This window comes from Tinamus guttatus, unplaced genomic scaffold, assembly GCF_059628265.1.
Source record: "Tinamus guttatus ecotype Peru unplaced genomic scaffold, ASM5962826v1 Tinamus_guttatus_pri_ptg000530l, whole genome shotgun sequence".
NCBI classification, from domain to species: Eukaryota; Metazoa; Chordata; class Aves; order Tinamiformes; family Tinamidae; genus Tinamus; species Tinamus guttatus.
Window position 1 is genome coordinate 4307384 of NW_028289064.1, and position 25411 is coordinate 4332794.

The following is a 25411-nucleotide window of genomic DNA, read 5'->3' on the forward strand; positions in this document are numbered from 1 at the left end:
TGAATCTGGAACATATATATGTGCATTCCATGTATATTCAGCAACTAGCATGCAGTGGGCTTTGAAGCAGTTCAGATTTTTGTTTACACAATATGCATTTGATTTGATCTTTATGAAGACTGTGAAGAGCAAACTCTGCATTTAAGTGGTAAAGTGTTGTAATTGGTGAGCGTTTTTAGTCATCATTTTTTCCATATTAAATTTCCTCCTCCTTTCATATGAAAAAAGTAATTCCTTCCCCCGTGCTATGGATATATGAAGCAAGCTCCTGTTTACATGAACATACTCCAGGAGAGTCTTAACTATTTACGAATCTGGCAGTATGCTCTTGTCACAGAAAGTGGAGATAGTCTTTCTTGAAAGGACTATGTATCACTTTTTTTCTATAAGGGTCATATGAAATTAAAACTCTAATTGTCTTCCTTTAAAGATGAAAACTTCCATAGGTTTAATCTCTGTTGGATACTTTTGGGCTGCTTTTGCTGTTATAATTCTGAGTCTCCCATTCCCTCACTTACCTGTCTCAAACATTTCCAGAAGTCCTCCTTTTTCCTGAAAGGATAGAAGATTAGTAATACAGGCATGGAAGGTGAGGGGAAAGAGTAAGCCCAGGGTTTGGAAGAACTGAACTGATCTTCCAAGTCTACCTCCAGACATTTGTAACCCAGTTGCTAAAGGCGTTTAAAGTCACCTATAAATTTTAAAAAGCTAAATGTTGACTCAGATTGTAAAAAAGTATTTGGGTCCTATTAGCTATGTGAATATGCCTAGACCTCTGGAAATCTAGTCTTAAAGTGTATATGAATCAGATTCTTACGTATGAAAAATAGGGGTGTCAATACTCCCATAGTTCAGATGTCATATAAACATGCATGCTTTATTTAGACTGTGACATTCTCAGAAACTCTGGCTATTTAAATGCCTCAGAGAGAGAAAGAGAGGCAATTTAACCACAGCACAGAAACTGTAACATGGCTCCTGAAAAAACTGAGCAAACACAGGATGTATGTGAAACTAGTGTAGTACATGAGAAGAAAGATACAGATATTTAGCCTGTTCAAAGTTCTCTTGCTTTATAGAAACAACATTTTTTGCCAGGTTAATATTATTTCTAGAAACAGAGGCCAAAGCAAACACTCTTCGTGGACTATCTGACGAAAATTTATCTTGAGTAGAATAAACTCAGCTGGATCTCGATCAATCAGTGTTTGAAACATTTCCAGTTTGACTGATAATGTGTTTTCTTGCCAAAATTTTAGAATTTAAATTTATTTTAAAACTACATTGTTGAAGTAAAGTCTTTGTAATTGATCCTGCCTATTTTTAGGATTACAAACATAAGGTCTTGGATCTTTATGGTGGGCAAATAGCCATGCTGAAAAAAAAGACCTATTAATATCTCACAGCTTGGAGCAAAGATCAATGTAAATTGTTTACAAAGGATTCTTGAGAGACCACCAGCCACTGGTGCATTATTGAATAGCACTTTGTGAGGTTCTGTGCAGAGCCCTTTGCTAGGAAGCAAGGGAATTACTTTTCCTTCCTCTCACAAAGTCAAAGTGTGATCACCTTCTTAAGGAGAAAACGGAATTCTTCTTATTGATTGAAAGACACCAAGACCAGTTAAGACAGAATCTGTTTGTTGCAAGAGGATTTATAACAGTTTGGGAAACACACAGAGGACCTGATTCACATCTGTACTAAAGCTCCTTCACGTGGGGTGAATAAGGATCAAGGCTACAGTATTTGATGGCTTAAGCAGTCTTAAATTAGTCTTTCCCTGAAAAAAAAATCACTTTTATTGCTTGTTTTAATTCTATTCTTGTACTCTGAAATGCATAAGTCTAATTTGTCAGCTGGTACAAAGTTGCCTATCTTTGCGAAAGCCCTTTTTTTTTTAGTATATCCAAAAATATTTTTGTGTATATGAAAATCCATCTTAGGTCAACCAATCTACAGAACTGGGAATTGTCAGTGCTCCACTCCACTGAGAGTGCTATCACTCTCATGCATTTTCACTCCTGATAGCTGGTAAAACTAAATTTTGATGAATTAGAAGGGAAAAAAAGTGGTCATAGTAATTATTACGGCTTGAAGGTTTTTTTCTCTGAAAAACAAAGGCACTGAGATGCTTTCCTATTTCTCCTGTAACTCAGAAGCTCTATTTCTTTTTAACTATAGCGTGATAAGTTTTGGGCAGAAAAATGATCTGGGATCTAGCCGTCATATTTTTGTTGTCTTTGGCATCCTTGAGGCTGAATGGTGATATTTTTCAGACTTGGCAAAGAAAAGGCTGCACTCAAGATATTGCCTTTTTTACCTCCAAGTTCAAACCTATGTTTTTAACTGTAACTGTACATTTCTCTCAAACAATATAGAAACACATGTTACCAGGTTCATAGCCAGTTTGTTCTAGTGTGGTCACCGGAAAATCTCGCAGTTACCTCTTTCCTTGGTTAGGCTTTATTTCTTTAGTTTTGGCCAGTGGTTGACATATTTATTGTTTCTGATCCTTAGGTATAAATTGATAAAGAGAACTTTGACAAAAGCTTTTCAAAATGTTAAATCTGTAAGCCTGATTTTTTTTTCTTTCAAGAAGCCTAACAGAGTCCAGTAACAGAAATAAAGTATAAACCCCACCATCTTTTCCTCTCTATATATTGTCAAGTCCTGGATCAGAGGGTTTAGAAGTGATGCTGGATCTCCTAATCTGACCTTTTTTACGACACAAGCCAAAAACTGCTACACAAATACTCTCACTAAGCCAGATATATTTTGTTTAAAAAAAAAATATTGTATTGTGATTTGAAGACTTCAGAAGATGAAGAATCCAATCTTGCACCCAACTAGCTCCAGCTTTTAGGATTTTTTTCCTCTTTGGTTTTCTACATGAAATCCAGATACCATTTAGAGGACTGGCCATTTTACACCTGACTTCAGTGCGTGTAGGACTATTTTCTCATTTTTTCACTTGTGTCAGCTTTTAAATATTTTCTCTTTAGCCACTATCTCATTTCCCTCAGGTCTCTTTGATGTTCTAAGAGCAGGGGGTACATTTTAGTCCAACCTATATTATACTTATATATGTTTACTTTTGCAGAGACTGTGGAGTTTTGATAGGTACTGTCTTGCCAGTGATTTATTTTATACCAAATATTTAACACACAGGCATTAAAAAACTTGAAGCTTTTATTAAGTCTGCAAAATCATGTTTTCAGGATGTACGAAATGCCAGAATTAAGACTACTTAAATAAATGTATTTTATCACTTATCACATTCTTTGTATGTAGTATATAGCTTTTTATATGGCCTTTATGCCTTTTTTTCTATAGACAAACAGCTGTTGGAGTATCAAGCGAAACAAAAACTGGCAAGTATACAAGACTCAAAATATCATATAATGGGAAAATGTGAAGCAGTTTTACTAGTGCTTGATATTTTAACTACTCTTGTAATGAGAGACCTAAATGCTATATGAAAATACATTAAGTTCATAGGGACCACTTAGGGATCTCTTGCACTACATGTGATTTATTTAAAAGGTGTGCAGGAATCCTGCTCCACAGATCACACCAGCCAGAATTTCCTTTAATATGATACACTGCATGGACAAACCCTTCTCTCTGTACTAAGGTTTGCCGAGAGAATCCGGGCTTTCAGTACATACTTGCTCAAGGGAAAATTTTTCTCATCACTTGCAGCACAGTCTGAGCTCCTGTTTTCTACTATCATGAAAAAACTTTTGGCACAAGCCACACTCTGTGTTAAGTATAATAAACCTTCAAAGTAGAACACAAAAATCTCTAAGAGATGTCTCAGTGCAAGCGTGGATGCCTCAACACGGACTCTGTGATGTACCCTTTGTGCTCACATGTGGCATTGCTGGAAAAAAGGTGAAAAGGTGCAGTCAGTAACTGTGAGAGCACAAGGTGACCCAGATATTGTTATTCGAGGAGTCTGTGGCTTGTTATATTCAACTGAACAGATTTTAGTCTTTTTTTTTTTTTTTTGTAATACCTAACTGATCAGGTAGCGTAGCCAAGAGTGAGATGATTTTATCGTTGTGTCATCCAGCTACAACCGTGTCTCTTTGGAAACTCCTTTCTTATGGAATGTTTCTGTTGAAAGCTGCTGGCTCAATAAGACTGAAGCATTTCATGAAAGCTCATCTCAGCAACCCTTATAACTGGATACAGATACTTCTTGATAACTCGCAGCCAGGCAGGTCAGCTGCCAGTTTTCCACTCAGGATAGATTCCTGCATGGTGCCTCTTCATTGTCCCAGTGATCTGAGGAACACAATGATCTTGTGATATACAAGGCTCCACTGCTCTAGAAGTTCTTATTTCTTTTTAAAATGCCTTGAATTCTCTTTTCTCAAATGAAAATACTTTAAATTTTCTATTTCCTGGGGAACCTTTCAGCAGATTTTGTTCTGCACTGCAACAAAGTAAAATTTGGTGAGATTTCTGACTAGTTCTAACCCTGAGCATCTCCTAAGTATTCATATTATGCTTCACTTGAAAAATCTTGGAATGGGCAGAGCCTAAAGGCTTATCCACAGGGCAGATACAGCTCGCCTAGAGGAAGCAGTTGCAACACAAGCCATGTCTGCAGAGCTGTATTCAGTTCTGAGCCAGCGCTGAGCAAGTTAGCACACTGATATGACAGAGCATGCTCTTGTGCAAGGAAATTACATTGGCTTGCAGGTGTCACTAAAGAACCACGCACGAGTTAGCTGTATTTCCCAACAAAGTGCACCAGCTCTGGTACAGCGTTGCACTGATTCGCATGTCGCTTGTGTCTGTATCACCAGGTGCATTCCCTCAGCTCAGCTATAGCACAGTTAAAAATCTCATTGTGCAAAAGACCCAGTTTTCTATCAGCAGTCAAGGGAAAGATTGCTGTTTCTTATGTCTACACCGTTTCAAACGTATTACAGATGAGAAGAGGTATAATTTAGATTAAACTTGTACTAGCATCCTACTTTGATGCTATTTTTCCTATGCATTTATGCAAAAAATATTTCAGATAACTCTCTGAAATTGCTTTGATAAATCAAATTCTTCTCAAAGTGGCTTAGAAAGTGGGATTTCTTTTTTGTTTGTAGCTGTACTGAAGAATGTGGAACTATTGGCACTTTAGCTGGGGGATTAGCAGCGTAGCTCATTTGTGATTTATAGTATTGATTTTCCGACACAGAATAACCGTTCCTTTCTTTTTTCTTGCTCTCGGTTTCCATATACTGAGGTAACTTGACTTGTTCTTAGGTGTGACTGAGAAGTATTTTACAAAAACAAGTAAATTAAAGAAATAAAATTTGTAAAGTATAAAAACTGAGATTACTGAAAGTAAAAACTGATTTTTAAGCAGAAAACTCAGCAATTGTGAAAATATTGAAAACATCTTGGAATTTAAATTTCTAATAATTTTGAACATTAGTGAAGGGTAAAATCTGTTGAGCAAAACTATGGCATTTTAAATCCTAGAAGACAGGGAATTAGATAACATTGTGGCAGGATTTGTTTCCCTTCCCTTTATGATCTTGCAAAAATCCTAATAGCTTTAATGAAAAAAATCAAAATTCTTGCCACACTTTTTGTCAGGTTCATAACTATTCAATAATGCTGCTTTGGAAACGAGCATTAACCAAAAATGGCTGTGAAATGCACCTTTTTTTCGCCTCCCTTTTCGGTGAAAAATAATCGTGAAAACATTTTTTAAAAAAAGTGGGAAAAAAGTGAAAAATAAAAATTGAAAATGCTGCACAGTGGCAGGGTATGGGCTCGGGGGAGCTCCCCTGCTGCCCCCTGCTGCCTGTGGCCCTCTCGGGCAGCCCAAATCTTTGCAAATTTGAATCCTCGCAAAAGTCCAAGGTGAAACTTCCAAACTGCACACGCTGTAGAGGCAGGGACCTCCTTACCTCCTTCTTTCACCTGAGCCGCTCCTGTTGCACTAGTGAACACAGCTACGTGGGGCGAGGTGAAACAAGGCATCGCACAAACCCTCGTGCAAACACATGAAGTTCCGGGACTTCCTGCACGCGGAGTGTCCTTGCAGGGAAGGAAAGCAGAAGGACAGTAGACACCAGTTTATGTCTTTTGGCACCCAGGTCACTGACTTAGTTACTGACAAAATCTGCATCTCTGGCAGGTTTGCTGGGTCTTATGCGTTGCCTGATTATGGCAGCTATGCACAGCTACAGGCAGAACATACAAAAGTGTCATAGTTTATATACCATACACGAGACATCAGCAGGACATCATAGTTTTACTATATATTTATCTGTAGTAATTTTAGTAGAGTTGCTCTGGATTTATGGTATGACTGGGAATATTACGTGGCTCATGTTGTTTCATGAATTGTTAACCTGCAGGCATAGTTATTTTGGGAATCATTCCCAACTCTATAGCTTTTCTAGGTCATTTCTGAAGATGATCCAAAGATGAGTTTGCTTCTTAAAGAGCTTTATATTCACAATCATGGGTTCCAAACATAATACAGCTGTGGTAGCAATCGGTTCACTACTGGCTGTAAAACCTAACAAGGAACCTAAGGAAAATCAGTTTTCATTTACAAGCTAAATTTGTGCATGAAGAGCTCCATGCTACCACAGCTGGGCTGATGATAGTATCCAGGAGACCCAGTGTCCGGGTCCAGAGTATGGATTTCCTCCAGACATGCTAAGTACGGCCACAATAAAACAGCGTGGTTTACAAAACCCTCCTCCAAAGCTGGGCAAATGCCTGGCTGGGTGGTCTATACTGAAGTCTGCACTGTTGTAGATAGATTGCTCCATTTAAAGCTGGTTCAGATAAATCCATTTAAAGCTAGTTCAGCTGATCTGCAGTTAAATCTTTTTTGTCCAGTGTAACTGTACACAAACAGAAACCAGCTCTTTCTTAACTGTGAAGACCAATTTGGTGTCACTTTTTTGTCATATTTGTCTTTGTAGAATGGCACTGTAGAATGAGAACGGCTTCTGAACACACAGCTAAACACCCCTGTCTGACTGCACTGGGCAGATTTCTGCTCGGTCCTGTTCCCTTTCATATAAATGGTGAAGCAGGGCTAGGATCAGATGCAGAGATACATAAATTGCAGAATCCCACACAGCAAAATTTTAACTGTACCAATTTATTTCTCATTATAACTTAGAACAAAAATTGTTGAAATTTCAGTGTTGATTGGGAGCTGTTTTCCAATTTGTCCCTGAAAAGCTGACACCTGGCATTCCCATGGGATGAAATAGTCAATAAATGTATGTTACAGTGCCAGAAAATCAGTCAAGAAGAGACTATGTAAGGTCAATTAGCTCATATTCCCATCCTCAAAGGGGCTATAGTACCAAAGTCATTTGTGATAGTGGCCTTTTAAAAAGATCTTTCTTTCTTTAACAACCTCGTAACTCTGCTCCCGATGGCTTCTGAGGTAGCTATGCTCTCGGCGTTCCCGCAGAGCCCTGGAAGAGCCTGGGGGTACCTTGTTTGTGGGTTGCTCAGCTCTCAGAGAAACCTGCTTCTCAGAATGAAGCGGTGTGGAGAACCATAAGAAAAGTCTCTTCTCAGGACACTCCACCTGTTAGGATCCCTGGCAGAGACACATCTGTGAGGTTTATCCCTGTTCTTTCCCCATCACTTTCTGGCAGGGATATTGGAAACTGTTGGAAAACCTCTCAGTACCTACCTCTCAGTAGTGGCAGATCCAGGAGTTTTACTATGATTGAAGGTCTCAGCTGGTTGTGCTGAGGGCAAAGTCTGAAACCTTTGAGTAGCTTCAGGTAGGACTTGGTCTCCCAGGGCTTCCAGTTCCCCTCTCCCAGGCAGGATCTGTCAACCTGGGTGATCTCCAGCCCTGTGGAAGTGTACCGGGAATGTCATCTCTTTGTGCCTCTGGAGTCTTTGTTGATGTTGTGACACATTTAACACATTTCAGTTTTGACAAGTTGGTATTTTCAGAAGAAACACTGCTTAGTTGTGACATACACGGTACACTTCTGCGGCAGGGGAAAAAGTTGATCACTCAGTTTGTATTAAAAAATAACACAAACAAAAACAGAGAGACAGAGAGATTCCCAAGAAGTTTTAAATAAAATTCATAGAGAGAAAGTAAAGAACAATGAACTATTTCTCTTCTTCTCTGCATAACCAATAGCTAAGATACCATGCAGGGGCATTGCAAACATACTGTGCCAGGGCAGTTACATGCATCTGAGCCTGTGGATGGAGGCAAGCTAACGATGGTGGTTTAGTAAACTGTACTTTTAGTAATTGTTCTTCTGCCCACAATCATATTTTCACACTATTCTGTATTTTATAGGTGTCGTCCAACTTCCCACGGCCTGAGTGCGGCAGCTGCAGGCGGAGGTGAAGTGGGCACATACTTTGCATGGCTTTTCTCGGGTAACATGTGGAAGAGATTAGATAAGCGAGGTGGCTCCTGCTGCGGGGAGTTCTTCATGCTCGGAAGGACTCAGGAGGTTTGTGGCTCCTCGCCGCCCTACGAGCCCTGCTCAGGAGGAGCTTTGCCACAAAGCAATATGCGCTGACAATAGCTGGATAGCTGATTTAAACACACAAAAAAAAACCCACTCCTTTTCAGCTTAATTCTGCAGCTACAGGTAGCCTCAGAGGAAACGGCAGCTGTCTGCCCTGCTTATCTTTGATGTAGGTTTTGGGCGATCAAATTGAGAATTAAGAAATCCAAACTATCAGTAACTATTTTTGCAGCCGCGTGAAACGTGCTTTATGTATAGCTGTTCACGTCCTTCATTTCAATTGTTTTAAGGTCTTATTTTTTCTTTTTCCTTTCCTTCATAGCATACGAAAGAAAACGGACCGGAGCCCCTGGCTCCCTTCCAGCCGCATCCGCACTTCCCTCGGCCAGAACTTGCCGTGCGGAAAAAACCTGCGGAGCCAGCGCCTCCCCGGCGGCCGCGAGGGGGTGAAGGAGTTAAAGGGAGGCGCTTGGGAAATCTGATGCTGAGGAAGCCCCAGGAATGTTGCACATTCCCCGGGAGGCGGCCAGTCCCCGCAGCGGGCAGGGCAGCCGCCCGGCGCCCCGCACTCGCGCGTAGGTTGCGCCGCAGAGCGACGGGACGGGGCGAACGGCGGCGAGAAAAAGTCCGTGCCGGGGTGCGGGACGGAGCGGTCCCCTTGACCCGCCGTCGCCTCTCCTCTCTTGCAGGACATGCGGACGAGACGCCTGTGGTGGACGCGCTGCTGGCTCGGCCTCTGCCTCTCGCTGCTGGGCGCGGGGGGCGGCTGCGAGGCGCCCCCGCCGCCGCCGTGCCGGGGAGCGCGCTGCGCCGCCCGCCCGCCGCGCTCCTTCGCGCACGCGGCCGAGCCCTGCGCCGCCGCCGGCGGGGACTGCGCCGGCAACGGCACCCGCCGCGACTGCCAGCGCCTCGAGTGCCGCCTGCGGCTGCGCCCGCGCGCGCGGGACGCGCCGTGCGCCGCCGCCGAGGGCTGCGCCGAGCCCGCGCTGCTGCGCGCAGCCGAGCGCGCCGCGCACGTCGCCGCCGAGGAGCCTGCGCGCCCGGGCGTGCAGCTCACGTGCGACGTGAAGCCAGGTGCGTGGCCGCGCGGGGCTGCGGCGCCCCGGGGGTGCCGGGCTGGGGGGACGCGCCGTGCCCGGCTGCTGGGGAGACCCGGGTGCACCCCCGTGCGCTGGTGCTGCGGGGCTCGGGGCTGCGCCGCCCGCAGCCTCCCCGTCCTTTCCCGAAGAAGCCGGCAGCAGAGGGAGCGTGGCGAGACGGAGCTCTTTGTAACTGCTGCTTTTGAGCAAGTGTGAGACTCAAGTTGCGCTGGGGCAGGTTCAGATGAGATATTAGATAAAAATTTCTATGTGGAAAGAGTGGTGAAGCACTGGAACAGGCTGTCCAGGGAAGTGGAGTTACTGTCCTCTGGCAGTGTTCAAGAAACGTGTAGATGAGTCTCTTATGGACATGGCTTAGCAGGCATGGTGGGGATGGGCTTACCATTGGACTTGATAATCTTGAAGGTCTTTTCCAGCCATAATGATTCTATGATTCTATGATTTCTGCTTTTCTCTCTTCAGACCATGGTATTCCCAGGGTATCTAATTTATAGCAGCATCATGCTAGGCATCAGTGGGAGAGACACACCATCTGCACCCAGAACGAGTGGATGGTATTGTCAGTGAGAAACTTGCAGCTGCTTCTGAGAAACTGTCTGTAACAGCGGGGGAAAAAAATTGCACATAATTTAGAGCGCTTTTCTTCTCTTGTCAACTCAGTAGCACCATAGAAGGTCAGATACAACCATGGTTATAATCACAGGTTGGCAGAAAATATTGAGTAATTGCCTGGGATATGTGGCTTTTACCGCACAGGGAATCTCAGCAGGTCTTTAATGACCACAGAACAGTTAGGATTCTGGTTTATCTAAAGACATAAAAAATGAGAAAGTGATTTATTCTATCACCTGTTGATGGTCAAAGCTAATAGAAAACATGAAGACCCTTTAAACTTTGTCACATGCTTGTGACTATTCCAGGAAGCTGAAGCTGTTTCAGGCAGCAGGAGCCTCATCTCATTTTAAACACCTACCTAGTCAAGTGACCTTTTTCATAACAAACTCCAGCACTCTGTGGTGATTCCAGTCTCAGGGCCGACAACTCATCTCCCCTCTTCCTGTGTGTAGCGCAGTCACGCCTCCTGTGCCTTCATCTTGCTTGATGCCTTACAGAGTGTCTACATGCTCCGTGACCACCGCTGCACAGAAAATAGAGAGGAGGCTCAAACTCCATTTTCTCTACTTCTGTGCACACTTCTTTGAGCCTCCTTCCTAATTGCTGCTTCTCCCTCTTGCAAAAGGACCTAGGATATTTCCATTTTCTTTTTGCCTACCAAGATCCATCTGCGTGAAACGTGAGCCCTGATAAATAATAGGGGCACTCTGTGGACGTAAAAGAGTAGACTTATCTTGCATGGTGCTGAAAGCAGAGGAGCAATGTCTGCATGAAGATCCTTCAGAGAACATCAAGCCTAGCATGATCTTTCTCTAAACATCCTCTTATTCCACGGCTGTCATTAGAGGACCTGGATCAGCCTGTGCTGCCAATACCATCAGCGCTTACATCTAACATGGTGAGTTACATGTACCCATGATCTCCTGGGCCACAAGGTTAGGATTTCTTTTTCCATAGGACAGACAAAAACAAATAAGGGAGGGTAAAGGGGTTGGAGAGTGAAGTTACTGGGATTTTGAAGACTAAATGTAGAGAACACTGTACTCTTGACTTTATGCTCTTTACAGGCATGGTGCCAGGTGAGGTTTTGAAGGAACTGACATATCATTGGAAGTTTTCCTCATGCATCAGGAATGGATTACACCTTATGGCTAGTGGCAGTCATGGATTTTTGTGTTTACCTACCTCATATACCTAGCTGGTTGCAACCATACACACCTGTGACAGAGAAGCATCTTATGTTGGAGGGGAAGCAAGGGACGGTACTGCCCACTGGTCTGCATAAGATGCTGGAAGACACTGTCAGCATGGAGGAACGTAGTGAGGAAACCTCTGCTAGCACAGGAACTTCCACGGGGAAGACAGAATTTTCAATGAGGGCACCTGCAGTCAGAGTACAGGCAAGCATCCAGTATCCTGCTCTGCGTACAACCTCTAACACTCACTGCATTCACTAGAGACCTTCTAGCCCTCCCTTTCAAACACAGATCACCTGCCTGAGAGCAGAGATTATTGGTGTTCTTCAACCTGAATTCACAGCTGGAGCCATCATCCTGGAAATGGGCATGGTTCCACATAGCAATGCCAGATGGTCTGTCTGCTAGAACAAATTGAGCAAAAACCTGATAATCAAGCATCTAAACAGGGGCAATGCATTAACCATGGTTTGAGAAGAGCTGCAAATAGCATCCAGTGACGACCATAGGGGAAATCCAGGTAAGGAGCATGAAGAACAAACATACTTTGGTTCTTGTTTTCTAAAGAACCTGATGGTGAGCATAGAGTCCTCAGGAGAACTGTACCCAACTGTATGGTTGAGGTGGCAGTTTTCCTGCCATGAAATAGTTCGGATAAATCTCATTATGCAAGAGTAGCAGGACTTTGCCTTACAATCAGGCATACATGTATGCATGCCAATCTGTGGAGAAAGATGAGGTGCAAGGGACACAGGCTGTGGTGATCTGGTGCATAACACCAGTAAGTCTTAGAAGGAAATCTAGGCACCTTGACAGGACAAGAGTGAAGACGCTGCAAACAGCATTGGCTGGAGTCCCTGAGGGAAGCTGGAATACGTAAAGAGGTGCTGCCAGTACTTGAGGTGGCTGCTGTGTGCCCAGGTCTCTTTCAGTGCCTTGTGAGGTCAGGCCTCTCCACGTGCTTAGTGTATAACTTAAGAAAGTAGGAAGCAAAAAACACAGTATTTTATTTCATGTGCACAGTGCTTGGCATGCCTGCAGGTAGAGGTCTGTATGTTTTATGGGCAGTGGAGGTGTCCAGGTGTCCTCCAACCAGGCAGTTATACATTTAGGCTGTGGGAACTTGTCAAACAGCAGTGTAAAGCACAGACTTAAGAAAGATCATCTGCCACCTCTACAACCTCCCCTATCTTCCTAAATCTTCCTAAATTAATCACCCCAGAACAGGAGGTTTCTCTAGCAGCCATAGGCAGACAGGTTTTCTAGAGGATTTTTATTGTGTTCAGATCAAGGGTGAATGTATAGTTAATTTTTGGTAAAAGAAGGAAACAGAGGCAGTTTGGCTTTTCAATTTCACAGCTAAAATACTATAGCTCAAAACTGCTCAGCCATCTATTCAAGAAGGAACAGGTCAGTGACTCTTTCTGTTTTTCTCTTGTTTTTAGGGAAACATTCCTGCCCTGTGACCATTTCAGCACATCACACTGAGGTCTGTGTGGGAAACACCTTTGCCACTGCAGATAGCAGGGGAGATGGAATGCACTGGCCAGGTGACCCTATGGTCACTTTTCTGCCTGTGTTGAGCCACCATCTGCAGGTAGAGACATGGTGGCCCACTCCAACCTGTGGCTGCCAGCTCTGTGACCATGCATGAGTCTGAGCAGCTCCTCAGTCATTAGGAGAGGTCCCCATTCAAATTTATGTGGCAGAGAAGGCTGTGTTTGATGAGCCAGTTAAGGAGTATCCTCTACCTGTTGCCCCACGAAAGGCATTCATGTGAGGTACAGTTTCCTCAAATGCCTGACAACTCTCCAGAATACAGGCCAATATCAGAGACTGTAGATTCCCAGCACTCTGTGTGTGTTTGCTGGCTGATCTGCATGAGGCAAGTGGTCCACCCTCCACCTCTGTGAAGACAGCCCTGCTGGGAGGATTACACCAACAACTTCATCATTGCTTCAGCAAGCAGCTTCAGCAAGCATCACTGGCACCGCTGCTGTGATCTGGAAAGCTGCTGCCAACTGCTGCTGAACCACCACCTCTGCTGGCCAAAGTCCCATGGCCGGTGGAGGATGCACTTGTACTCCCTTTTCAAACCAGATGAGCCCATTCCTCTGCAAGGCTGGCAGAGCTATTTCTCAGCAGCCCAGTGAGTACATCTTGCTTCAGATGAACGATTGGTATCCCAAAAGGAGGAATGTACAGGACCTGTTCTTGTCCTACTGTTTTGTATTCCGCTATGTTTCTTCCCTCTCTTTCTTAATTGGAATTAAATGCTTCATTATTTTTCCCATCAGACCTATCTTTCTGTTGTTTTTCTTTTGGACAGACTTCTCCACAGCTGCAAACATCCCCACTTGGGCAAAGTAATGTGCAGCTCCTGTATTGTATCTCATACCTGCCAAGGCTAACGAACAAGATTGTAGATTCTCCTGCTGTCACTCGCTGTGTGCTGAAACCATGTTCATGCAGAGCAAGAGGGTGAAGCACACTTAAGGTCTGGGCGTATGAGAGCTACCAAGAAACAGTTACCTAACACTAGGTAACACGATGGTCAAAGCCTCAATATGCCAGTTATCCCAACTGTTCTTTTTAGGTTTATATGCTATAGTTGGGTAACTAAGACTGCCCTTTACTTCACAGTTTTTCTCTCTACATTGAAGGCATGACTCTTACTGATACATGACATGGGCTATTCACACTGAACAAATCACTTGTCACACGGCTCTTCTGTCTGAAAATTCTCAGTCATAAGCTGGACTTCTGAGAGCACAGATTTTGTAAAAAAGAATTCGTTAATGTCTTTCCAGCCTCAAAAACACGAGACCTGTGTAAGTCAATGCAAAATACTTGATAGGCAATCACAGTATGCATGTGACTCTTGTCCAATATCTCTTGAACCTCTGGACTGATTTCAGAAAAATTTGACAAAATAGAGATATTAGAAGTAAGTAAGGTTTAGAAGAGTTGACTAAAGACAGGAATGAGTGAGATGTAAGCATTTAAAAGTTCGTCTCTAGCTATTTTTCAGTGGGTAAGTCAAGAAGTAGCTTGCTGGTTGCTCTTCACTCTTAAGGAAAAATGTAGCGAAGGTAGTACTAGGTATGTAGTCAGTGAGCTGCAAGACAGAGAATCAGTTCATTTGGCACTGTTCACAGAACAACTTGCCCATGTTAGGTTAGAAGTATGATTATAGGATATTTCAAAATTATGAATTTCCAATTTAGATGGTGAGTATGTCCATTCCTGAACCCTGGTCTTCAATTTCTCAAATACAAAGTCCTGCATACTACCTCAATATGCAAATGAATACTGAAAAAATGAGAAGATTAATGTGTGCCATATGCCATGAATAAAACTAATTGAAGGTCAGAACATTTTAGGAACCATAAAGAGGAACTACTTTTTGTCTTTGTCTTGTTGGTGATGTTCTGCAAGTACATCAAGAAAATTCAGTGCTGTATAAGAGCAGGAGAGGAACTGGGTTCTGGATTCCTTTTCCAGCAGTGCATGCTGCAGAAAGCATGGGATGATATTTCACTAGATCAATTTTCCATCTCTGACAAATTGTAGTTCAGAGACTTCCGTAGCCTGACTCGATGTCTGCATAATTTTTAGCCTGACTTAGATTTTTATTCTATATATTGGGGCAGCCAGTTTTTGGAACCATCTGTACTTTTAATGTTTATTGTATTCATTTAATATCCCCTAATTCTTTAAATGAAAGAGACATTGAAAAGTCTTTCAAAATTCACTTGCTTTAGGACACCAAATGGCACTGTAACGTAATTTCTGCACAGTTGTCTTTTCTCCATCCTGAAAGTCCCGCTTACTTTCTCATACTGAAGCAGTTCCATATGTTGGATAATCATTGCTCTCCTTCTCTGAACCTTTTCAGGTTCTTCTATGACTTTTTTTTTTGAGGTATGGAACCAGGACTGAATACTGTATTAAAGATGTTTTGTTGATTATTTTAGTGGTGTAATGATACTTTCTCTTCTGTTATATATTCCTTTTAAAATTAGTTCTAGGTTTTTCTTTGCCTTTTTTTTAACCATTGTTGCACACTGAGCTAATGATTATGTTCCTGTGTAGCCCAAGATCTATATCTAGGTATATTATCGCTAGATCTTATTCTTGAGTGGTAATAATCAGGAAAACACAGCAATTTGTATAAAAACTTAGAATTGTTTTTTTTTTCTATTGAGTGGATTGTTTCACATTTTTTCTCAGTATTAGATTTATTTTACCATTTTATTGCTCACCCCATATTGTAGACATTACTTGCAGCTGACCCTTATTTTTACTGTCCTGAATAACTTAGTATTCTCAGCAAGTTTTATCACCTCATGTTATCACCTCTACAATGGAAATTAACCATTTTACTCTCTGCTGTTTTTGAACTTGTGCATCATGATGATTAATCTATTCTTGACCCCCAGTGATGATTATTTTTTACCTTGAAGCATGGGTCTTGACTGTGACATTTTTAGTGTTCACAACTATAAATGTTGCTCATGAAATGGAACTGCTGGCATTCTCTTGAAGGGGCTGGAAAGAACAATTAAGGAACTGGTCTTGTTATTATGACTTGAATATAATGAGACTTCTCATTAACCTATTAAAATATAAATGCATTTGGAGAGGTAATCAAGCTAGAAAATAATTTTTCTTGGACAATAATCTATCATTTATATTTCAGGAGAAAATGAAGTTCCATCTGAAGATGCCCTAATACTACAACTGCAGCTTGCAAAAGGGCACGAGAAATTTACTGAAATGCTAAAAAGTCATCAGCAGATCATTGTGGATTTGCAACAAAAACTCGCTGAACAGCAGCACGTATTGATTAACCAGCAACGGGAAATTCTTGAACAGCAAAGAAAAATGTATGAGCAAATGGATTTAATCAAAGTTCAGTATGGCATGCTTTTTGACACAGTGAAACAAATGTCATTTCAGAGTTTGCAAGAAGATATTCAAAATTATTTTGAAAGTCATCTTCAAGGACTTCAGAACCAAGTCAGAAATCATCTCCAGAAGTCATACTCTGTCCATAAAGTAGAAGTGGATGCAAAAGTGATTAATGTTGGGGAGTCTTTGTTGGACTGTGGTCTTTGTGAAAGTGATGAATTTTGCAATTTCCAAAAGACACCTTCACAGTGTGAAAAATGCACCTTGTGTCCCGCTGGATTTTTCCAAATGGCTGAGTGTTCTGGAAACTCTGATCGGATTTGTCAGGTGAAGTATAATTCTGTATCTTGCAGTTACTGTTTAGGAAGTGTTGTGCCAGACATACCAGGATGGATTATGGAAATATCTGCATAGAGAGAGTGGGGAGATCTGGTTTGAAGAAGGTATTTTGGTGATTGGGACTGTGTTTTCCTGGAATTTTCTGTGAGTTTTCTCCTTACTATTTGTTCCTCCAAGCAAGGCAAAAGTTTATGCCTGCTAGGTGTAAAGCTTTCACAAATCCACTGGCTGGCAGCACATAGATCTTATTCATCACTGTAGGAAAAGGCATCCTAAAACACATACAATTATGTATGCTAAATTTGTATATTTAATCTTAGTTCTGCACTAAATACTAGACGTGTTTGAAGAATAGAGGAAATCTTTATTAAGTAAAACTTAAGACCACACATTTATTTACAGGATCAGAAACCAAAGTTGGTAGTTTGATTTAAAATGTAGTTTCATCTTGAATGTAATGTATAAACATATAAAATGTAGCACAGTGATATTTTATTATAAAATGCAAAATAACTTGTAAACACAATAAGATGCTTCTTTAGTCACTTTCTTGTGTTTAGAAGTTCTAAGATGTATGGAGATCTTGATATTTAGAGCAATTTCTTCTTTGCCAAGTGTTTCCCTCAATTCTTAGGTTAATGTGAGCCTGAACACCTGGTGACCTAAGCCCATGTTACTCGGGAGAGAATCTAAAAGACTCTTTCTGTTCCCTTCTCTCTCTGCAAGTCTCAGTTTTCTTTAATGCTGTCATTTGAATGCAAGTGTAGCCTGTCATTCTTTCCCCTTTACCTGCTGTAGAATGAGAGCGGGGTTTGGTATCAGGAAGGATTACTTTTATTTTAACATTTAACTTTCTCTAGTGTTTTTCAGTTAGCTCCTTCCACTCAGCCTAAGTGCCTTTAAGAGCCTTTTGTAACACTTTCTTGGTTGTTACAGTGTCCTTAAGACCAGTTGAGTGATGCAGCGGTCTCAAGAATATAGTACTGCCTTACAGATCATGTATCATATCAAATAATGGTTGTACAACCAGCCTGCTTAGCTCATGACCTGCACACTAATAGCCATCTGTACAGACCATGCAACCCATTCAGATACGTGGGTAACAGAAGTGTTAAATCCAAAACAAGTTGCCTTTTTCCATTGTGTCTATGAGAGCAAATCCATTTCCCTCCCTATATAGACTTTTTGCAGGGAAAAGAGTGTCCCAGAGCCTGAGGGACAAAGTGCCTGTTTCGAACTTAAGTTGTGGGCTTGAAGTGTTTCTTGTGTTTACAGGACAGAGATGAATGCACTGACTCTCCAAGCATTTGTGGTGAAAGGATAAAATGCCTGAATACACCAGGTAAGTTATATTCTGTTATAAAGAGCAAAGATGATTAGATCTTCAGGAGCAGGTCAGAGCAGGATAAGGACTCAAAACTGTGTGTGAGTAATGACATGCTCAGCTTGCTGGAATCAAAGCGTATGAAAAATCCTCAGGTGTAAGCCAATAACAGTTCCAATGGACAGTGAACATTTAGGATGTGATATTTGTATGAGTTTGGATGCTCCCTATTACCATGTTTTCATTTTTTATATGCTTTGGTTTTAATGGCCACTTTTGACCTTTCTTCTTGTTTATGCAGGTGAAAGTGGTGTCAAAATCAAAGATATTATTCCTAATGGAGAAGCACAGCTGTCAATTCCCATCTGCTGCACGAGGCTAGCTATCTGATTTGATCTGCGGAGGTTAAATTTGATCTTATAAGGCCTTTCTCCATCAATCTCATTCTCCCTTAGTGACAATATTGCCAAATAATAAGGAACAGTAAACAGTTTTCATCGTCTGCAGGGTGGGGTGGTGGATTTTCAGACATCTAGGAGTAGGTTTGGATGGAGCTGTGCACTTCAGGCTTCTCCTTCATTAGTCCTCATAGGAATCAGGCATAGAAGAGCAAAGTTAATAAATGTACTGTGTAAATCCTATCCAGGTGGTAGGTTTCTTTCTGAGGGGGAAAGACTGTTTTCAGCACCTTATGACTGGTTTTACACTATTTCTGCCCTACCACTAGGGCAGAAAAAAAGTAGATGGGAATTGGTCATAGGAAAACATTAGAAGAGGACCTGGGTGTTTAGGTTCACGTGAGCAGGAACTCTAAAAATTGGATGGAATTAGTACAAAGACCACAGAAAGCTGGAAATGACCGGAGAAAGTGAGCACCTAGCACTGCTTTACATGGCAAATGCCATTGAGGAGGTACCATCAGTGTTAGAAAAGACGATATGGAGCCAAGATTGCTCTCATAAAGAGCCTTAGCAGTGGGTAGTGAGCCATTAGAGGCAAGACAAATCAGAGAGGCACAAAATTTGAGCCAATACATTGGAAAGGTCTGAGGCTGTATCTCCCTACTAAAAGGTGGAGTTTGGAGTGCTTAAATTGGTGGTTTTGTGGAAGGAAGTCCATGGGGCCTGTGTTAGTCATTTGGTGTTGCTCTAGCTTTTGGCTTAGAAGGGGGGACAGTTGTAAGGAATCTGTCCTGAGGGCTTTATGATGGGGGGAAGCTGTCCACTGCTGGGGGGGGATGTGAGTTAGGGGAAAATATTGCCATGAACTAGGCAGATAGATGTGTGTGTCAGACCACAGAAAGTAAGTAGCAATGGATCTGAAAGGAAAGAAGTCCTCTCCCTCTTTTTCCTGCTCTCCAGATTTTAATGGTGGCCCATAAATATGTGAAAGCAAGCTATCTCCTGTCATCTGGATCAGGAATCAATGTCCTGTCTATGTCCTGCTCTGCTATGGAACATAGTTCATTTCTTATTTTTTGTTATTAGAAAAGACTGATAGTTTCAGCCTGTTCGTTCATAAGAGCTCATTATCTTACACAAGTACAATTAAGTAGTCAAAGGAGAGGCTAAAACTGGATGTCTGGTTTGGGTAATGTAGAGTAGATGGGGATGTGAACTGACATATGAGTTCCAGATGTTGTATGTGGTTTCTTGAGCTGCACGCAAGAGTGTTGCATCTATAGCAACTCTTGTTTATGGCACAATGTGAAGAAGGATAGAGCAAATAATGGTAAAGAAACAAATAACTTGGAGCCTCTCATTCCTCACTCTTCCACTTTTCTCTGTATCATATATCCTCTTTACCTGCTGCTTTTTCCTCTTGTTATCTGGGATGAGAGCTATTGGGGTGGGTGATTAAGGGTGTTCACAGAGGAACAGTGACAGATGGAGGTACCTAATCGGTGGAGGTGGAGCACAGTGAATTGTCTCCTTCTTAGACTATCCCAGGAGAGTCTTCAGAGTGTTGTCCTTGGTATGAAAGCCACCGAGCAGAGTTGACACTCTCTCCCCAGGATGCCATGGAAACTAAAGTGGACTTACTCTAGGATTTACTGTGGGATGCAGAAGGAAGAGAATTATAGGTTTGTGTAGAAATTGCTATGGGATGTTTTAAAGGTATTAGAGGAGTGTATGAAATTTATTATGGGATGTTTAGTGGAAGCTAGTGCATGCTGCAATTGGACTATCTGGCAAGTAGTGTAAGAGGTCTGAGTATCAGCAAGTGGAGTAGGACCACAAATCTTGGGGGCTTATAGGTGGAGATTCCAGTAACTGGAGAAGATCGGGGGTCCATGTGTCAGCTGCTGGAAAGACTATCTAGGACCCAGTACTGAGCCACATTACATGTGTGTGTTCCACCAATGGACTGCAGTCCTGATCAGCCAGAGAGGAGGAGGAACAGGATCAAGCCATCTGTGCCGTACGTGTTAGTGTGAGCGCAGGGTGAGTTTGTGTAACCAGTAACAGCACTGGGGTTTGTCTGTGTACGTCTGTGTGGCTGGCCATGCTAGTTCTGTGTGCGTGTGTGTACGTGCACAGGTCCATCAGGAGGACAAGCTCAGCTTCCTTACTGGCTGCATGTAGGGACTGGGGCAGCTTCACATCTATAGGGCTGAGAGAGGAGGGGTTCCCCTGGTTCTCCAAGGCAGCCAGGTTCCTCTAGCAGATGTTTACTTGAGGGGTGAGCAGCCCAGCTCTCCGAATAGGTCTGTGCTGGGCAACCAGGCTTCGTGGTGGCTTCCCCTCAGTTAGGCACTGCCGGTTTGTGCTCTGCAGGACAAACTTTGAAAAAAAAAAAAAAAACCAGGAAATAGTAAAATACTGCAAAAGCAAGAAGTGAATAATGAGAACTTCAGTAGATAACCATGATTTGTAATTAACCAGGCTTCTGGGTATGATCTAAATCTAAAAAAAAAAGGGTTCAAGACCGTCATGGATTCCCAAGCTTAATCTTCATCAGGCAGCTATGAATAGCAGCAGCAGCAAAATATATGCATGGCCTCTCTAATTGCCTTGGCAATTGCCTGGCCCCCAGGAGCTGTGGTGGCTGGTGAGCATGCTGCACAGTACCTGATGTCACAAAAACAGCTTGAGTACAGCTGGGCCGATCTCCATAAAACCTGCTGCAGCGGTGCCCAGAGCAGGGGCCAAAAAGAGGTGGGAGAGGTTGTCTGAGTGGTGATAGAGAGAAATAGAAAGCAGGCAGAGCATATTTACTGTGCTGGCTGTTTGCTGTTTGGCTGACATTGCTTCTTGATCTCTTCTAGGCTGATAAAAGGTACTATGGTACTTTTGCCATGGTGTCCACAGTATAAAGCAGCCCTCATACTGCATTGAAGTCACCCATCTCAAATGCAGGCAGTGAGGAACACTGAGTTAGACAATGAATCAGAAAGAGTAGTCATCAAATGGATTTGTAAAATTCGATATTTACCAAAATGTTTAAGTATGCATTATTAATGTTTTTTTAAAAAAAACTTTTTTTTTTTTTTGCTCATTAAAAAAAGAAAAAAGAAAGAAAAACCAGAGACACTTTTGGGTGGAATAATGTGTTCAGCTTCTCTTGATATTTTTAATGGAAAATCTTATTTTTCTGCAGTTATCGCTTTGTGAGAAAAACATACCTGGTCACTGAAAGAACGTTCTCACACATAAGTTATATAGTCTTACATATTAGTGTTAGTGAAGAATCACTGCTTAAGTGAATGAAACATAAATAGACAAAGAGATAGAGGATGAGCATGTGACGCCTGTATAATATAACACAGTGTCTGGGGTTCTCAGCTGAATAATGTAGCGTCAGAAATGAATTTTAGCAAATACTCTGGACTCCCTTGTGTACCAGGTATATGTGCATGGCTCTGTCTTGTAATTCTTAGTATGTGTGCTGTCCTTTTCTGCTTCCACCAGCAATCTTTATCACCTACTCTGTCCTGATTTTAGCAATGCAGAAAAATAGCCAGCTGGGGTCCACCTCCAATGCTTGTATTCCCAGTTTCAGATCATATCCCAGTCCAGATATATCAATTTCCACCTGATGGATAAATCAAAAGCATGCATTTTAGGAGCAGGTGTAAATAGAATAAGTATTTAGGTTGTAAAGGCTATTTCTGAAAGTACTTTAGAAAGGTGATTGCAGAGTTTGGTAATGCCTGGCAAAAACACTCAAGCAAGCTCATTTTAGTGATTAAACTTGGATGCACAACCTGCCAGTGGTTATTCTTTAGGGTGTCTGAATTTTGTTTATTGATGTGGGCTCTAAGACCTGATGTGCAAAGGTGCTGGGCTCAGGCTGCTCCTGCGGGAGATAGTGGAAGCTGGCAGTGCACATGGAATATTACTGTAGAAAACTGCAGGCTGCTTTTAAAACCTGCTCTTTCAGTGTGCATACTTTGATCCACTGAGGTCATGGTGTGCCATTTAGCAGCACAAAATTGCCTTATTTCAAATAAAGTAATTTTCAGATAGTGCCTCTAGATATTCCTATGATGTTTGCTGCAGTATTTTATTTAGTCCTTATAGGTTTAGACTGTCACAAACACTGCTGTCCTCTGCCTTAGGGCAAGCATTTTCAGAGTTCTAAATGTGTGGACTTCTACATTAATGCTTTTAAGCCTGCTGATTCCAATTTTGCTTTTCCTGCTTGTCTCTTGCAAGCTTTTTAAAACCAGTACACTGAGTGGCTGCCTGGGGTCCATGATCCTCTGGCTGCAAAGTACTGCTTTAGCAATCACAGCTGCAGCGGTGCCACCCCCTTATCATGGCTGGGCAGACGGGGGGACATTTCTCCCATTAGCTGAAAACATCTTTGCTGCATAGCACAGCAGTCAGTCACTGTGCTTTTCACCTAAGGGAAGGGAGACAGCGTACATCATTTACTGTACATCATCCCTTACAGGTGTGGGGTAGAGTTGTCCCTATGCTGCTGTGCAGCCCCATCTTGCTGCTTTCCCTCTTTAAATCACTGGATTCAGCTTGGACAGAGTGAGGTACCTCTAGTTGTTCCCCTGACTGAAAGCAAGGGTCCTCTAATAGTGCAAAGTATCTAACCTATTAACTTCAGTTTTCTCCCTTATGTTTATGTGTGTTATCAAAAATACTTGATTTGTAGAACTGAAGAGTTCTTCTAATACCTGGTGTTTCAAAAGTGTAAGAACTAACACTTCCATTTCCTGTGAACAGGTGGTTTCCGATGCCTTGGAATTGCTGAAAAAGATGCAGCTTTGGGACGGTGTGGAGAGGAATATTTCTTTAATATGGAAATGCAGGAATGTCAGGCGTGTTTAAAATGTGAAGAAGGGATGGTGACTGTGCCTTGTTCCACCATGAGTGATACGGTTTGCTCAGCAACCAGTGAAAGCAAGTTTTCAGAGGCTTGGGCTGCAAACATCATTTTACCTCCTGCAAAGTCTGGCATCTCTCAGGTCTACTCTGGCTTAAACTTGAAGATAAAGGGAAAGTTTCACTGTGAAATCCTATCAGTTCAAGATAACAGCTTGGTGTTCAGGCAACATGGCCTGTTGTGGACTGACCTAAATTTTGCAGTAAAGCACAACTGCAGGAATTTCTTGCAGCTTTCCTTAAAGCTAAATGGCAGTGAGGAAGGTTATGAACTGAGCGGAGTTCGCATTGAGCAACCAGAGGGAAAATATTTCCAGAGCACGAGTCTAAGCAGTGCTGCTGAAGTGGAGCCCAGCCAAACACTTTCTGTGTTTTTGAGGAGCCCAAATCAATTCTGCAATCAAAGTAAAGACTTATATATTTATGATCTTAATACCCCACTCAGTTTGTTTTGGCTGTCCCATGACACAGGTGCCGTGGCAATCAGTGCGCAGATGTCAACAGCAATGCATTACCAAACCAACTATCGACCTACCTTTAAAATAATTTCCGTTTCTGACCCTTACATGCTAAGTTTATCTCATGATGGCAGAGCTATAAAGTTCACTGAAACTGGTGTCATAAAATTTGTGTTCCACCAAGCATTGTATTCCATGGGTCATACCTGTGTCCGGGAGGGCTTCTCCTTAATTTCTTATATCAATAGGAATGGTACTAACAGAGAATTAATGAATGTGTTTAAATCAGGCGTAAATTACAGAGACACATCAATATCAGCCTCTGGAGCCACAAAAGTTAGTGCTGGAGATTTGGTTAGCTTTGAGATACTTTCTCCTGCTCAGTGTAATGTTCGCTATTTTGGGGACAGTTCTGGGATTAGTATGTTTAGCCTCATCTGGATCCCTTCAGCAGTTTCTACTGCTCTGTCAGCCAGAGTTTCTGTTACAGGTCTGCCTACTGGAGCTGTGAGAAACAAATTACTGGATTTCACCCAGGTCTCATCCAGTGAGAAACAGATACAGCTGGTTTCTTCTGGACAGTTTGCTCAGAAATATTTCATTTTTACTGAAAAGGGGATTGCCAGCATTGCCTTTAACTTAAAGCTGATCCATTCATGCAATGTGCTCAAAATGACTCTTAATCAGTTGACCATGGGTCACGTGCAGCCCGCAGCAATTGCTCAGCAGATTGGTGGTCAGATGCCGGAGGGAAGCATATGGACCAGCGTTTCTCTCCGTGCATCCTTCGAAGTCCACAATGGAACTCTGGTATCAGTTTCTCTTGACTGTGTGCGTGGAAGGATCAACCAGATTGCTCATGAACATGGAACCAGTGTATCTATTTTATGGATTTCATCTTAATTTCTGTGCAGTGAAGTTGGTACAGAGCTGGGGTTTGAATTGGATTTGGATGCTACTATAGATGTTTGACACCCTACAATGTGTGGAAATGTATGGAATGTCCCAATAAAATATTCACCATCCCTGCTGTGTGTGTCACATACACAAGAATGTGAAAAGGGCATTATGCACTTGTGGCTGGTGAGCATCAACCTTGCTGAAAGCAGGAATACTATACACAACGTAACAGTAACGTAGGGGTTGTTCTGAGCACATATATGTAAAATATGTGTACTTTCCTGTGCTTGTTTGGAGTTTGTCTCACTGCTTTTGCTGTAGTTCCCTCCTACAGTTTTCTGGAAAAGGATGAATATTTGGATATGGGCTCTTCTAGCTACTGGTTCTATTTTTACTTTGTAATCTTGGCCTTAACGCCTGTAGTTTTCCTTCCCTTATCCTTTTTGTTTCAAATTTATACTCACTATATATAGGCAAATATAGGTTAAGTTGCTCTCTGCTCTGAACTAGGAACACTACTTTTTCTTTGCTTCCAAACTTCTTCCTTTGTGGCAAAGTCTAACAGCTCATTGCAGGGTACTTCACCTAGGCGTGGTACTAAAGCCAGCATAACCATGCAGACCACGATAGATTAAATCCAGGTTTCACTGAGGTCAATAACATAGGTACCAAGTGACTTTGAGTAGCCAGGCTTGTTCATTCTCACTAGGACAGAAGGAAGGATG

General features: G+C 42.2%; 1 protein-coding gene across 1 annotated transcript; it reads left to right on the forward strand.

Annotated features, from left to right (window-relative positions):
• Window positions 1–9190: 9190 nt before the first annotated feature.
• LOC104579756 (uncharacterized) lies at window positions 9191–24710 on the forward strand. Its single transcript, XM_088533959.1, has 4 exons — window positions 9191–9572; window positions 16112–16431; window positions 17938–18004; window positions 23170–24710. Exons 1-4 carry the CDS (start codon window positions 9191–9193, stop codon window positions 24687–24689), a joined length of 2289 nt encoding a protein of 762 aa, XP_088390085.1. The 3' UTR covers window positions 24690–24710.
• Window positions 24711–25411: the final 701 nt, after the last annotated feature.

Coding starts and splice junctions, on each gene's coding strand:
- LOC104579756 (XM_088533959.1), top strand. CDS start 9,191: ATGCGGACGAGACGCCTGTGGTGGACGCGCTGCTGGCTCGGCCTCTGC. Junction 9,573..16,111: donor CACGTGCGACGTGAAGCCAG/GTGCGTGGCCGC, acceptor TTTATATTTCAG/GAGAAAATGAAGTTCCATCT. Junction 16,432..17,937: donor TTCAAGGACTTCAGAACCAA/GTCAGAAATCAT, acceptor TTGTGTTTACAG/GACAGAGATGAATGCACTGA.